The sequence below is a fragment of the Malurus melanocephalus genome, unplaced genomic scaffold, assembly GCF_030028575.1.
Source record: "Malurus melanocephalus ecotype Western Australia unplaced genomic scaffold, MMel_1.1 scaffold_13, whole genome shotgun sequence".
Taxonomy (NCBI): domain Eukaryota; kingdom Metazoa; phylum Chordata; class Aves; order Passeriformes; family Maluridae; genus Malurus; species Malurus melanocephalus.
Genome location: NW_026623245.1, coordinates 4,869,270 through 4,883,135, shown reverse-complemented (window position 1 = coordinate 4,883,135; position 13,866 = coordinate 4,869,270). Strand labels below are relative to the sequence as shown.

General features: G+C 48.7%; 1 protein-coding gene across 2 annotated transcripts; it reads right to left on the bottom strand.

Annotated features, from left to right (window-relative positions):
- Nucleotides 1–4,319: 4,319 nt before the first annotated feature.
- Nucleotides 4,320–13,694, bottom strand: LAMP5 (lysosomal associated membrane protein family member 5). Of its 2 annotated transcripts, XM_057382868.1 has the most exons (7): nucleotides 13,430–13,694; nucleotides 12,980–13,152; nucleotides 12,639–12,770; nucleotides 12,455–12,560; nucleotides 10,935–11,123; nucleotides 4,908–5,110; nucleotides 4,320–4,800 (listed from the first exon to the last, which is right to left on the bottom strand). In XM_057382868.1, the coding sequence occupies exons 1-6, from the start codon at nucleotides 13,467–13,469 to the stop codon at nucleotides 4,932–4,934; spliced, it is 819 nt and encodes a 272-aa protein (XP_057238851.1). In that variant the 5' UTR covers nucleotides 13,470–13,694; the 3' UTR covers nucleotides 4,320–4,800; nucleotides 4,908–4,931. The 2 variants fall into 2 exon arrangements, with proteins under 2 accessions (XP_057238851.1, XP_057238843.1); XM_057382860.1 differs by having other exon boundaries at nucleotides 4,320–5,110.
- Nucleotides 13,695–13,866: the final 172 nt, after the last annotated feature.

Here is a 13,866-nt window from a genome sequence, read left to right as displayed (position 1 = left end):
ATGACTTTGCATGTTAACTGTAGGCCTAAATAGATTTGCCTTTAAAATTTTTAGAAGTGCTTCATAATTATTTCAATGAGAAATTAATTTTATTTATTAACTATTAGTTGTTTTTAATTATGTATAATACAAAAGCCATGTTTTTCAAGTTTGTTCTTTTTTTCTTACCTCATTTTACAGTATCTTTTAAGAACCACAAAGCCAACTTTGTGAAAACACAGTTTCTTTCTTATTCTGGAATTTCATAGTTAATAAATTAATTGTTATTTATTGTAGTAAATTATAACCAAACATCTAAACCTGGCAGGAGCTGTTGCTTAAAGATCTTCCTTTGGGAGAAAAGAATTGCCAATAATAAAGCTCCTTTAGTTCTGTCCTTAAAAACTTAGAGAATATTTGAAGGGAGAGAAGCAAGTTTAAAAAAAAAAGCAAAAAGAAGATAAAGATTATCTGGAACCTGGAATAGATGTTTCTTACATCTGTGTGTCTTATCCCCACTGCTTCCTCTTCTAACCCTGTTTGCACATTTGAAGAAGCCACTGAAGAAAACGCGTTTTGCTCCCGCCGCCCCCCAGCTCCCGGAGYCCACCCGGCCGGGAGCAGCACCCACAGCCCCCAGGGCTCTCTTTTGTAGTCTTGACAACTCAGGAAACCAGGCTGCACCAGTCCAGGCAACAGCATACGGCACAACTTAATACTAGCCACAAAATTACCTTTTTTAACCATCTTTGAATAAATAAAAGGGGTTGGTGGGGGGTTTTCTTCAATATTCAGCACATTTTAGGCTGTACAAGTGAAGAATTTTCTGCAATTTTCTTATCATTAGATATTTTAAACAGTGTTCATCAAGTTTACTGAGAGTTTTGTCGATTTCAAAGGGGTTTTTTTGTGAACACCAGTTACTGGTGAGACAAATGCACATACAAGTTAAATAAATTAATTAATAAACACTAAGTTTCAATGTGTTTTTTTTTCTCCCCATGCCTTTTTTCTGGTATATAGATTTGATTCATTCCCACAGTACTGGACCAAGCAAGTAACAAGGAAAAAGGAGTGTTCCTGTACATGTATATATATATATATGTAAATAAATATATACATATATATATGTATATATGTAAATGTAAATATATATATGTGATTTTTCAGATACACCTACATATATATATATATATATATATATACAGTGATTTATAGAACTGCCCCAAGTGATTTCTAAGTGTCGGTGCATTTCCACCTTCCTCTGCCCACTAAATAATCCCTTTCTTCTTTTGCCCTGCACATCCTTAATTCTGGCTCACAGTTTTTCAGTTCTTAAATCTACTGACAGCAATTCCTCCCAGTTCCTCCAGTAGCCCAAATCAGCTGATGCATCCACAATGTTATTTGCTATCTTCAGGTCTTAAAAAATCAGGTTTTTTTGTGACTTCTGGTTGCTGAGATCAGTAAATATTTCAAAACACACTGAAAAAATGCAATACCATCACCTAAAAACAAACAAAAAGAGCACCCTGAGAGCATCAATTCACTCAGAAGCTGAGGCCATGCTCTAGGTATGGTGGGATATTCCAGTGAAATTACTCCCACCTGTCATAAGGAATGATGTTTTTTCTGAGCTCACAGTTCTAAAACTGTTCCCAAATACTTGTWATCGTAGTGGCAGAGGCCAGGACATTTTCTGGCTATGTTAGCCCCCTCCTCAGCAACACATCAATAATTTATAATTAAAGTTCTAATCACAAGTACTCTGTAAGTCATTAGCAGCTGCTTTAGTAAGTGCTTAATTATTGCAGGTCCTTACAGAGCTCAGGAGGGTGATAAGGTGTATTTATCCACCTTCTACTGCTGTGTTCATAAACATCTATAGAGCAAAGCTTTCAATTTGCAGCTTGCCCATAAAAAGCCATCAGTGAATGAAAGCTGAATATAAAATTAAATCACAATAATGTGCTGCCATCCTCAAGATGCTGCTGCAGTTTGGAAGGAGGGAAGCTGGACATAATCCCATAAGTAATTTTTCATAAATAGGCTTGAAAAGCAAAAAGTTACGGAAAATTCAGATCCATTTCAGTAAATGGGAGCACAAGGATGGAAAGAATTAAAAAATGTAAACGGTTTTCACCCAAGATCTTAAATAACTTTAACCAAGATAGATCAGTCTGGGACACAAACTATCACTGAGATTAATGTTTCTATTTCCTTTCTTCCCTAAAAAGGAAACAAAAAAAAGTGTTTTCTATCAGTTCAGAAAACGAAGAAATGAGTTATTCTATTCCTGGAATTCTGCTCCCAATAGTTTACAGACACACACCCCCTGAAGGTGATGCCAAGTGCTTCCTAAGGGAAACCCTCATCTGGCAGGAAAAGCTGCAAAAGTCCTTCAGATGTGTGGGCAGAGGAGCTGCATCAGCTTTTGGGGCGTTTATCCCCATCCGACAGGCAATGCCACCCCCTCAGTGTTCTGGCCAATGCTCAAGCACTGGGAATGGGCAAGGGAAGTCCCCTGGAAGTGCCCTGACAGGGTCAGTGCAGGGCAAATTACAATCATTTTGCAGAGTCCATAATAAACCAGCCTTTTTCCACCTTAAAGGCAGGCAGATGTTTGGGAYCATCTCCCATTATTGAAGCAGGCAGGGTGTGCTCACATGGTGCCACAGGAGAAGCAGCCCCAAGGGACCAAAAGGCCCCAGTGCCACCCCTGAGCCATGCACAGCCCAAAGGAGCTGGGATGGGGCTCCAGGCAGCTCCAGCCTGTCCTGCACTCTGCAGCTCAGCCAAACCCCCGGTCCTGCTGCCTTCAGACAGCTCCATGGGAACCCCTGGACTGTACCAAGGGAGGAAGCCAGGCACGTGGGAATGTCCTCTTAGTGAGCGGGATGGCTCCAGCTTGCTGCCATTTCTGCCACCCACACTCGGGGCCATCCCATCACTCCCTCTCCACCTTGCCAGAAGGTCCTGTGCAGGGGACAAATGACAGTGRAGGGGCTCCTCTGGCAGCTGCAGCTCAGCTGTTGGCATCCTTTTTTACTGTATTATTCTTTGGGATGTCACAGTGGCAGATGTGCCAGGCTGATGGGAGCTGGCTGGGAGAGTGTTTCTGCCTCCAGGGCAGACAAGGGTGAGGCAGGACAAAGCTCCTCTCTATTAAGGATGACCCTTTAATCCTTTTATTCACCCTCCTGCTACCTCTGACTTTTTCTAACTGCTTCTAAAAGAACCTTTTCTATTTTAATTACCAACTCACTGTAGGCAGCTGCACTTGGGCCACTGCGTCACCCAGGACAGTTGCAATGGAGTTTTAAAGGAAAAGGGCAAAGGCACAATCATCATCACTGCCACAGTTTTGCTTCTTGCATCCCAATGAAAAAATAGAAAGCTGAGCATAGCATAGAAATGAGACCAGGAATAAGGCAGGACTAAAGGCAGGTGTAATGCTGCATCCACCTTCTTAAAACCCCCATAAATTTTGGAGGAGGCTACAGCATTAAAAAGCAGTCAAGTTTCTTCTCTTGCCCAACATCAAAATGACTATTTTTCTTTCATTCATATTCCATTTTAAACTGAAAGAAAATAATCTGACTGCCCGTTTGGATCAAATCAGTTTAAGAAAAAGGAAGTATTTTTCATACCCTACATTAACACAAGGCCTGCTTGAGGTAACCCCTGAGTCAAGAGGAGTCAGAGGATTCACTGGCAACTGGAGGGTACCAGAATGAAACACACCATTGCCCACACAACACACAGGACACAAAACCAGGGGATTAGACGAATATTAGAGACAACCAACAAAYTATAGAATACTGAACCACCATCATGCCTTCAGCAAGCCATTTGCAGCAAACCACTGCTGGAATGAATCCTACATGTAACATCCAGTCCGATGATGGATTTGTGCTCTGATTCCATTTGGTATCATGGRGTGCGTACAAAGCATTGCATCATTTCAAAATAAGAAGGCAAATCAAGTATTACATATGTACATGTTTTAATTGGTTTTAAAAATCATCTACATTTAAGGATAGATTTCAAGGGTTCCCTTATATTTTTTTTCTGTTACATTAGATTATACCTGAATAATCTGCATAGTAACTTTAACATTACTGTTTTTTCTCTTTTTTTCTTTTTTTTTTGGTTGTTAAAAATACCAGTTGCAGGTAGCAATGTAACATCTCAACCACAATCACAATACGTGCAGGATGCCCAGCCAGAAGCATTTCTCAGTTGACTTGCAGTAGCACGGCACTTTATAATTTGTGTATCAATACTTTTTTCTTTTTTTTTCTTTTTTTTTTTYTTTTTTTTTTTWWKTTTWKTTYAGWTGTGGCTCAAGAAGCAAAAACAAACTTTCTTCACCCAGTCCCAAGTGTGGGGTCATATCCACAGCTGTGATCTGCTCCGCTGGAGTCACTGACCTTGAATTATTTTTTTTTTTTTCAAAGCACACCTGCATTTGCCTCCATGCTTTCCTTAACATGAGTGCAAACTTAGGGATGTGGTTTGAGTCCCTTCATTAGAGGGCCTGAATGAACCCTGTGCAATGGCTCTGTCTCCCAGCCCTGCTTCCTGCATGGACAGGAATGGAGAGGGCTGAATGCTCCAAGGGTGATGCAAGGGGAGGCAACAGTCTCTTGAGACAGGAAAACAATAAATAAGAAAGCTAATTTTGCTCCCAGTGGGAAACTCTGACACRAAGCATTTCTGTCTCCAGATGATCAGCCCAGCTGCTTGAGAAGGTATTCAAACCACCTACAGACACCTCCAGCACCGAGTCTGCTTCCAGAGCCTGTGTTAAAGCTGAGCCTGAGCATGTCCAGGAAACACTCAGCATTAGGTGCTGTGAATACCATCTCTTGCCCCCCCCAGAACACCTCCTCACCCGCAGAAAAAAGTGCTTTTGCTTTTTCTACCTGCTCAGTGCTCGGTGCCGCTCCCTATCCCATGTGTTTGTACTGAGATCTGTCGCGAGGGATCTGCACCTGGCTGGCCGTCAGCTTGAGGTGGACGTGGTAAATGCCCAGGGTGATGACAATCACCAGCCCCAGGATCAGCCCCAGGATCAGGGGCAGCGTTTCTTCCAGCTGCTCCCTCTGGTCCACCGGGCACTTGTGTTCTGCAGGGAAACAAAGAGGGGAAGGAGGGACGTGACTGGGACCCGCCAGCCCGAGCTGCTGCAGCGGCGGCTCCCGGTCACGGCTCCAGCAGGATGGAGCGGCAGCCACTGGAGCCCCGGGGAGAAAATCAATTGCTCGGGAGCAAAGTGGAATCAGTCACAAGGCAGGGATGCAGGGAGAGGCAGCATCTATCAAAGCAGCCCACACACTGGAAAAACACTTCCATGTCCGTCAGCTCAGCCCTCTCTGCCACACATCCATGGCCTTGTTGGGAACGGAGCAGCCAAARTCCGGCTTTCCCGACTGTGCCTCAAGAGCTGCTTTGTTTATTCAGCTACAGAGTCTGTGAGGCCTCAAAACCAGTAAGTCTTGAATTCTGTACCAGACTCACCCTGCACATCACCCAGAGATTCTCCCTGCCCATCCCCAAGCTGGTAAAGGCCAACAGCATCGCTCCCCCTCTCCACGAGCGCCTCCCCAGGGCTGGCAGAGCACACACGCATGTCTGGGGTCACACAGCACCCCAGACCCCACACTGGCCATCAAATATGGCAAAGGAGGAGCAGAAGCAACACAAGCCCCAACAATGTTTTTCTCTCTGGCTGATGAGTCTGAAAAACCACAGAAAATAGTGATACAATGGGAAAACCCTTTTCTATGGAGCTTAGAAAGGCCACGGAGGTCAGGAAACATGATACACTGGTAATCCTGGCTCAGCTCCCTTACACTTCCAGAGTCTACTGYCTGAATGACAGGATCATGATGTACTTATTCCYGCCAGGATTGTTGYTTCTCCATGCTGATGGACAGGCAGRGCCCATGCTGCTGAGATGAGGTTGCCTGGCTAAAAAGAAGAAAAATGCCAATTCTGGGACAAAAAAAAATGTTACGTGACAGGAGAAGGACAGTTCTCTGGATCATGTTCTTCATTGTGCTAGAAATACGCTGAAAACAATGACAACTTTAAGGAAAAAAAAAAAAAGGGAAAAYAGAAAGGCTGTGTGTTAGACGAGCRAATACAAAGGGCTCCACGGATTCCTCCCCTTGACAAGACTGTCCAGATGGGTTCCCCGAGCAGCTGATTGCAGAAAGCTGCAATAACCACCAAGAGCAAACGCTCCACAAATCTAACAGCATGTGGCAAAGAGCAGGAAAAACCCAGAGACCCCCGCAGGCCCAGGCAGGAGGTGACAGCAGGGACCATCTCCAGCGGTGCTGGCACCTCCAGGAGCTTCGCTGTGTCCTGCAGTGGAGCCTCCTCCCAGCACCAGGCTCACAGCGATGCCATCAGGAAACATTTCAAGCTGTAAGTGAGGTGAAACAAAAAAAAAAAAAAAGCAAAAGTGAAATGTAGTCTTAGACAAAAAAAAATGTCCTTTTCAGTTCCAGTTGCTCACTGTTTCACCAGAGGAGTGATTAATCACCAGGACTGTGGTACAGGCGATTCAGCAGTTGCTGCAATGCAGGGGTTTTGTTTGTTTGTAGTAAGGAGAATGGGGGGAAAAAATCCTGATTGTTATTTAGCTGCTAAGATTGGGTTTCCAATGGTCTCTGAAATTGCTCCCAGTTTARGATGCAAAGGCCTGAGCAGCTCACAGAGACAGCACAGGCTGAGCTGAAAAGCTGCAGGAAAAGCCTCACACAAGGCAGGGTTRTGGGACCAGGGCTGCTCTGACCCCACTGCCCACGGGCACAAAGCAGCACCCTTCCCATGGGAAGGATCCAATGCTCCAGGAGCTCCTGTGCACCCCCCACATGGCTGCAGACAGGGTGAGCAGGAGATCACAGTGGCTGGACAATGATTTTTGTTTGGAGGTGGCTCAGCTTAAACCCTGCAGAAGATGGAAAGAAGGCTCCTGGAAACCCAGCTGAGAGGGTTCCCCTGAGCTCAAATACACCAGTGGAGAAGGCWGAGCTGAAAGCACCAGGGCAGAGAACAGACCCAGCTCTAAAGCACCAACATTTGAATTCCACCAGCTTTTGCCAAAGTGCTCCASTGTCCACAGAAAGCCACAGCTGTGTTTAAGGGTCTGTTCAGGACTCAAAGAGGTTTCAACTCTCGCAAGTAGCCAAGGAAGATTGTTCTTTACCCTGACACTTTTTAAAGAGGATTAAAATTAAAATAAATAAAGCCAATGAAAAAAAAAAAAAAAAGCCAAGCCAAGAGGTCAGTCTCCAGCAGCACATCCCCAAACCCGGATCCACTGCACCTCCCTGGGCAGAGCAGCTACCTCTGCCTCACCCACACCTTCTCCTCAGCCACATACATTTTCTCCTTTTGGGGCAGATCACCRGAGCCTGGGCTCTTTGGAGATTGTAGGGAGAATGGGAATGGGGCTGGGTGGACCCACCACGGAAGCACTGGGAAGTGCTAAGCACAAGCACATCTGCAGCAGGAGTGACGCTCTCCGAGCATTGAATGTTAGAGCATGAATTCTCCATTTTARCATTAATAGAATGTTAAACCACATCAATTTAAGACATACAAAAATATTTTCACATTTATARCAACACACTTTACCATTTGTACAGCATTTTTCACCCCAAGAATTCAAATAAAGCATTTTTCACCCCAGGAGTTCAAAGCATAGGCACTGAGGCCCACAGTACAGCAGGGAGGCAGCCAGCAGCTATCATTCCTKCTCCATCAGCACAGGAAAAGGCAAAGGGAAAGAAGGAAGGGAAAAGCGTTTGCATCAAGTCCGCAGCAGACAAATTTGGACRCTCAACCCCGTCAAGTATGGGCAGGTTGATGCCTGACAAATGAAGCACCACTGCACTGGGAGCTGCTGCGTATTTCAAAATCAATGATCCTGCAGGAAAACGGCCCTTTCTGTCAAATTTTGCTCCATTTCACAAGGATCCCACCATTTCCCAAACTGCTGTTTACCCTCAGTCCAGGGAGGCAAAAATGCCGGGAGTTTTGCTCCCCGGTGGCGTCACCCTTTGCCAGGGAGGTGTCACCCCCAGCCCGTGTCCCACGGAACACYGACTGCAGAGGGATACAAGGAGGTGTTCAGGTACATTCCTTATGGCTCCTTTGTGCTGTGCTTCCTCCCAGGCTCACGTACAGCCACGGTTTCTATGGTGAGYGCTCGTCCAATTCCAGTACCAGGCTGTGAAACCACCTAAGAGCCCATTTTCCTCTTCCAGAACCCTTCTGCAGAGCAAACCCGGCAAAAACCCGGCAAAAAGCACAGGGATTGCCCAAAGGCATGGAAAAACAGCCCAGCTGGGGCCAGCATGACAAGATTTTTGAGCTTTTGAGATGGGTGTTTATAAGTAAATAGATTGAAAAAAAAAAGACCAGGTGCTTTTTAAAAAGTAGCCGTATACCTTGCTGCAAACAACCCTCGAGAAAATGGGGCCCTCAGCTGGAAGGTCTCAGCTACCCCAGGGTCCCAGTCCCTAATTCTCAACCACTGTATACCTTTGAATTAGTATTTTACATCATATTGCTTTACATTTAAATTTTTAGATATAAAATCAAGAGCTGGCAGTTTCTCTGGGGTTCTTCTGTCAGTTTAAATCTTTTTGCACCCTCTCAATCCAGCTGTCATTTTACTCATCTTYTAAGCTGAGAAATGTACACACCCTTTCCCTATTAAAAAAATTAATTGGCAATCTCTGAATGAAAAAAAATTCTGCCGCTTCAGTATTGAAAAATAAAAATGTAAATAAATAAATATATGTATATATGGATCTGTGAAGGTTGGAAGCAGTGTCTTAAAAAAAAAAAATTAAAATACTCTAGCACATTCAAAAAAGCCTGAGAGCAATCCAATCACTCCCTACAAGCTTTTTAACCTATCCCTGACAGGACAGTGTCAGGACTAACGAAAAAACATTTCCCCCATTTCTTTGTGGGAACAGGACCCCAACCCTCCAGCATCTCAGTGATTCTTGTGCTCTGGCAGGTCTCTTTCTCCACTCTAAAATATTTTAAAATGTACTGTAGCTTGTTCATAATTAATAGGAATTTCACCTAATGGGAAATTAATGAACCARAAAGGAGAAGGCTAATTACTGTAATTTAAGATTGGCAGTGATTCTCAGACCCCACAAAGGATCCTGTTTGGCCACGCGTGTGCCAAGGACGAGCTCGGCTGGTGGGGACGCGCTGCTGGGAGAGCTGCAGAGCCCTGGATGGAGCTCCATTGATAAATCACCTCCCAGGCATTCCTGTCCACCCTCTCCAGGTGCTCCCAGCTGGTTAACTTCCAGTGGAATTCAACAAAAAAGGAGTGTAATTGAATAATGACAGCATTAACAACATTAACAACAAAAAAACCCACTAAGCTTGACAAAGAGAGAAGCCACACTTTACACCTGAGGAGCAGGAATTCCCTCCATGTGTTTAAAGATTGCTAAACCAATCTCAGTCTCTGTGTTCTGGAGAAAAAAATCCCACCAAACTACAGCAACAAAAGAGAAAACAAAATGGAAACAAATTCACTGCCTGCCAGGAAAGAGCATGCCATGGAAAAGGCGGGTACATTCCTTCGGCAGTGGGGCCCCAGTTTGAGTTTGGTTGTGTTAATTGGGAGTTCTTGGGCTTCACAAGGYTGGTATGACAGAGACACAGACTTGCATGTTTTAAATATGCTGCTCTCAACCTCCAAGATCTGCCCAGCCCAGCCCTGAGTAGAGGCATACTGGATCCACAAAAGGGAGAAGGTAAAAATACATCAACAAAAAAATTATTAAATTCTACTTTTCTCGCCCTGTAATTTTCTATGCAAAAGTGGTACTACTTTGACATAAAAAAAAACCCAGACCTTCCCACAGATAAAACCTACTCAGTATTACACTGGCCATGCCATGAGTAATTCAGRCACGCAGAGCTCTGCCAGAGGCAGCACATGCAACAGCACGAATTTACTACATCGGTGAGAGGATGCGAGTCGTGAGCGCAACCGCTCGGCTCTGCAGTCAGTGCTGGGCTTTTATTGTGTTCCAAAGTATTTCCCACATGCAAAATAACAAAGCCTCACATTTTTAATGCTAGGCTTGAAAATAACTCCAGGATTTTCTAGCTGGCTGTTAAAAGATTTGGCTTTTAGACATTCCATTTGCACCTGGTTACAACAATGGGCTTAACTATTAATTTTAGTGCTAAGGCAGCATTGTAAAATGGGACTGGATTCATCTGATCCAGGCGAGCCTGTTTACACTGCCTCATCCAGCCTGATGGGAAAGCCAAGGGGGCCTGGGAGGAGGAGCACCATGGATGGGTTCCTYGGGATAAAGGAAGGCCAAACTGCAGGAATTCTGTCCCAAGACAGCAGTGCTGCTGGCTCCAGTACAACCCTTTGATCCCAGCAGCACGCATTAACTCAAGTTTTCTTTTACCCACCATGGATGGTAAAGAATCCCCAGAAGAGGAATGGCATCCCATGTGTTGGGCACACAAGGAGCCTCGCTGAGCTTCCTTCACCCTCACAAGGAGCATTAACCAAACTGAAGCCAGAAATGTGCAGCCCCAGAGTSTCCTGCCACTGCAGCCCCAAGAAGGCCCTGGGGCTGCACTGAAGCATTTTCTGTGCTGAAGCATTTTCTGCGCTTCAGAGGAGACCCCTCAGCCTGCAGGGCTCCCCGGGGACGCTGCACTGGGGCTTGCTGGCAATCTGGCCCTACGAGTCCTTACAGATACCAATGTACATTCAATGTTTGGGCATCTGGGCTGAATTTGTAAAACCTTTTTGGGACCACAGAGGCGAGGAACGGGTTGGAGGGACTGCAGGAAGCTCTGGTAAGGGGCTGGAGCGAGGTGAAGCCCGCTCCGGAAAAGGCGGGCTCTCAGCCCCTCAGCCCGCTCCTTACCTTCACTGAAGACAAAATCCGCCGGGATGTCGAAGGGCTGGAGCCGCACTTCGGACAGCAGGAGCTGCACGGACTTCTGGTGGTCGCTGGAGACGAGGGAGATGGTCTGCTGCGCCTGGCACTCGTAGGAGCGGCCGGCGGGGGTGACCAGGGCCGAGAGGCGGTGCGAGCTGGCCGTGTGCTTCCGGGCTGCCCAGGGGACACGGAGCGTCAGGGCCCGGCCACAGGGACCTTTACAGGGGACGCGGCCCGGGGTGGCGGCCCCGCTAATCCTGGAGCACCGCGGCCTCCGGGTGTGGGACCCCGCTTTTGGTGTGACACCCCGCAGGGCATCCCAAACACCGGGATTGCCTCCTGCGAGCCGGAATGAGCGGCTGCAGTGCGCGATCCTGCGGCACCAAGGGCAGAGCTGCCGCCAGCTCCGCTCCCCTCACAGCACCCGGAGGAGAAATTCCGTTCACACAGACTCGGGTTTCAGCCTGGGACTGTGCTGATATTCCCTACATTTGGGAAATAACCCTTTCTGTGGCTGCACTCGGGCTCTGAATCCAGGTGGGAAGGAGCAGTGCCATTGGGAACCGCATCAAGACAGGCCATAAAGCCTTTTCTGAAAATACATGACAATTTCACCCAAGTGTAAATTACGAGAAAATATTTTCCCATCACCTCAAGCTCATTTTACAAACAGAGGCCGAATGCGGCTGAGCAAGGTGGAATGAGGGATATCTTCCACCTCCMGCTCTTCTGCAGCCCTTTGTTCCCCTCCAGCAGCACAAAAATGCAATCATTGTTTCACACTGGCAGGGGCTGATGAGGCATAGCCAACACCATGTTTTGGGACTCAAACACCAGTGGGAAAAACAGCCCCAAAACCAGTGTGTCTTAGGGCAAACTCAAAATGCCCTATTCACTGGGGTTGGAACATCCTGAGGAAGGACGATTTGCAAATTACAATATTTCGTTTTTCACTTCAAGACAACATAATTTTGAGCAGAAATGAAAAAAAAAAAAAGGCCAAAAGAATGGAAATCCAGCGAAAACAGAGGAGGCTGCTGGGTGTGGAGGAATGTAGGGGTATGATGCTCATGCCAATCTCAGCTATCATGGGAAACTGCTGCTTTCCCACCTTTTCAACCACCATCAGAATTAACCTTACAAACAATCTCCCACAGGAAAGGGGACAAGCTTTTCCATCCCAGGTGTCTCCCTGCCCCACCCCCTGGGGCCCATGGTCCCGCAGGAGAGCCCGGGCAGCGCAGCGAATGGGCAGAGCCAGGCTCTCCCTCCCACGGCAACCGGGGATTAAAAACAAGAAAAAATCAGTGAAGGAAAAAAAGAAAAAAACAAATCCGCGGTTTAAACCCGGCAGCCGGTGTCCGCTTTGTCGGGAGGATTTGGGGTTTGCTTTTTTCCCCCTAAGGTGCATTTAGCGAGTGGCCCGCGGGGTGCTCTCCTCCCAGCCYGGCCCCGCGCTCGCCCGACGCCGGGATCTGCCTCAAACCCCGAGCCCGGGCGCTTACGGCTGACGGCATCCTTGAAGTAGGTGCGCTCSGAGGTGTCGTAGGTGAACTGGATCCGGCTGAGCCTCCAGGACGCCTCCGGTCCCCGGGACGTGTTGTGCCCCTCCTGCCGAGACAGGGCCGGTCAGGACCCCGCGGAGCCGCCGCGCCCCCGCCCCACTCMCGGCGTGCGGGGAGCCCGTACCTTCACGAAGGAGAGTTTGAGGGTGTACGCTTGGTCCAGCCAGGAGARCTCCAGCTCCGACTCGTTCGTGCCRCACTTGCCCTTCATCTCGGCGCCCCGCGACAGCGGGATATCGGCTTGCTCCGTGATCAGCTGCGAGCAGGGAGCGGTGCTCAGTGCGGCGACCCCGGRGTCCCCTGGGCTCCCACAGACCCCCCAGTGCCCCTGACGGCTGGGAGAGGATAAAGGACTTTCCGAAAGTACGGGCGGATGTGTGTGTGGGAGCGAGTGYGAGCGTCCCCTGCCATCCCCGCTCCTGCCGGAGCCCCGGACCCCCCGGGCCACCCCCGGCCCCCACTCACATCCACGTAATTGCTGGCCCACACGTCGTAGGGGACGATGAACTTGGCGGCGAATTCGGCCATGAGACACGTCGTCCGGTTTTCCCGCACCACGAAGATGTCCTTCTCGGGGTTAGGGGAGAGCCCGGAGAGGTTTTCAACTTCTTGCTCGGCGGCCAGGCGAGCCGCGGCGTCTGCGGGCACAGCGAGGCTGAGCGCCGGCAGCCCCAGCCCCGGAGCYCCGAGCCTCTGCCGCTCACCTTAACACCCCCCGCCACCCCCGAGCCCGCTGGAGGAAGCTCCTCTGTCGCGACGGGGCGTCCCTGTCGCGACAGAGCAGGCAGAGGAGATGTGGCAGCCGGTGGCGATGATGCAGGACCGGTGCCGTGACAGCGCCGGGTCTGTCTCAGCCCCAGCGGCCGCCTCGTCGCGACAGCACTCCGTGTCGCGACTCGCTGCCCAGGTACTCACGCAAGATGAAGAGCAGCCCCGGGAGGCGCCCCCCGGCCATCCTCCCTGCTCGGTCCCGGCGTGGCCGCGGCTGCTGCAGCTGCTCCTCCGAAAGGTCCCCTCCGGAGGAAAAAAAAAAAAATTAAAAATAAAAAGGAGGTAAAAAAAGCCGCACACCTCCTTTCTCAGGAGCCGCACAGGCTGCAAAAGCACTMTGCTGCGGAGTGGCGGGGAGGAGGGACGGGGAAAGTGTGTGGGTGTGCGGGGAGGAGAAGGAGGAGGAGGGGAGATGCCGGCGGAGCTGATGGAGCGCCCACGCCGAGGGACGGGGCGTACGCGCAGCCGGGCGGGGACGAGGGAAGGAGGGATTCCCTCCCTCCGGCGCCGGGGCCGCGCCGCACCCGCGGATGGGCTGCCGGGGATCCCCGCGGGGACCTCGGGCCGCCCGACGTGCGGCT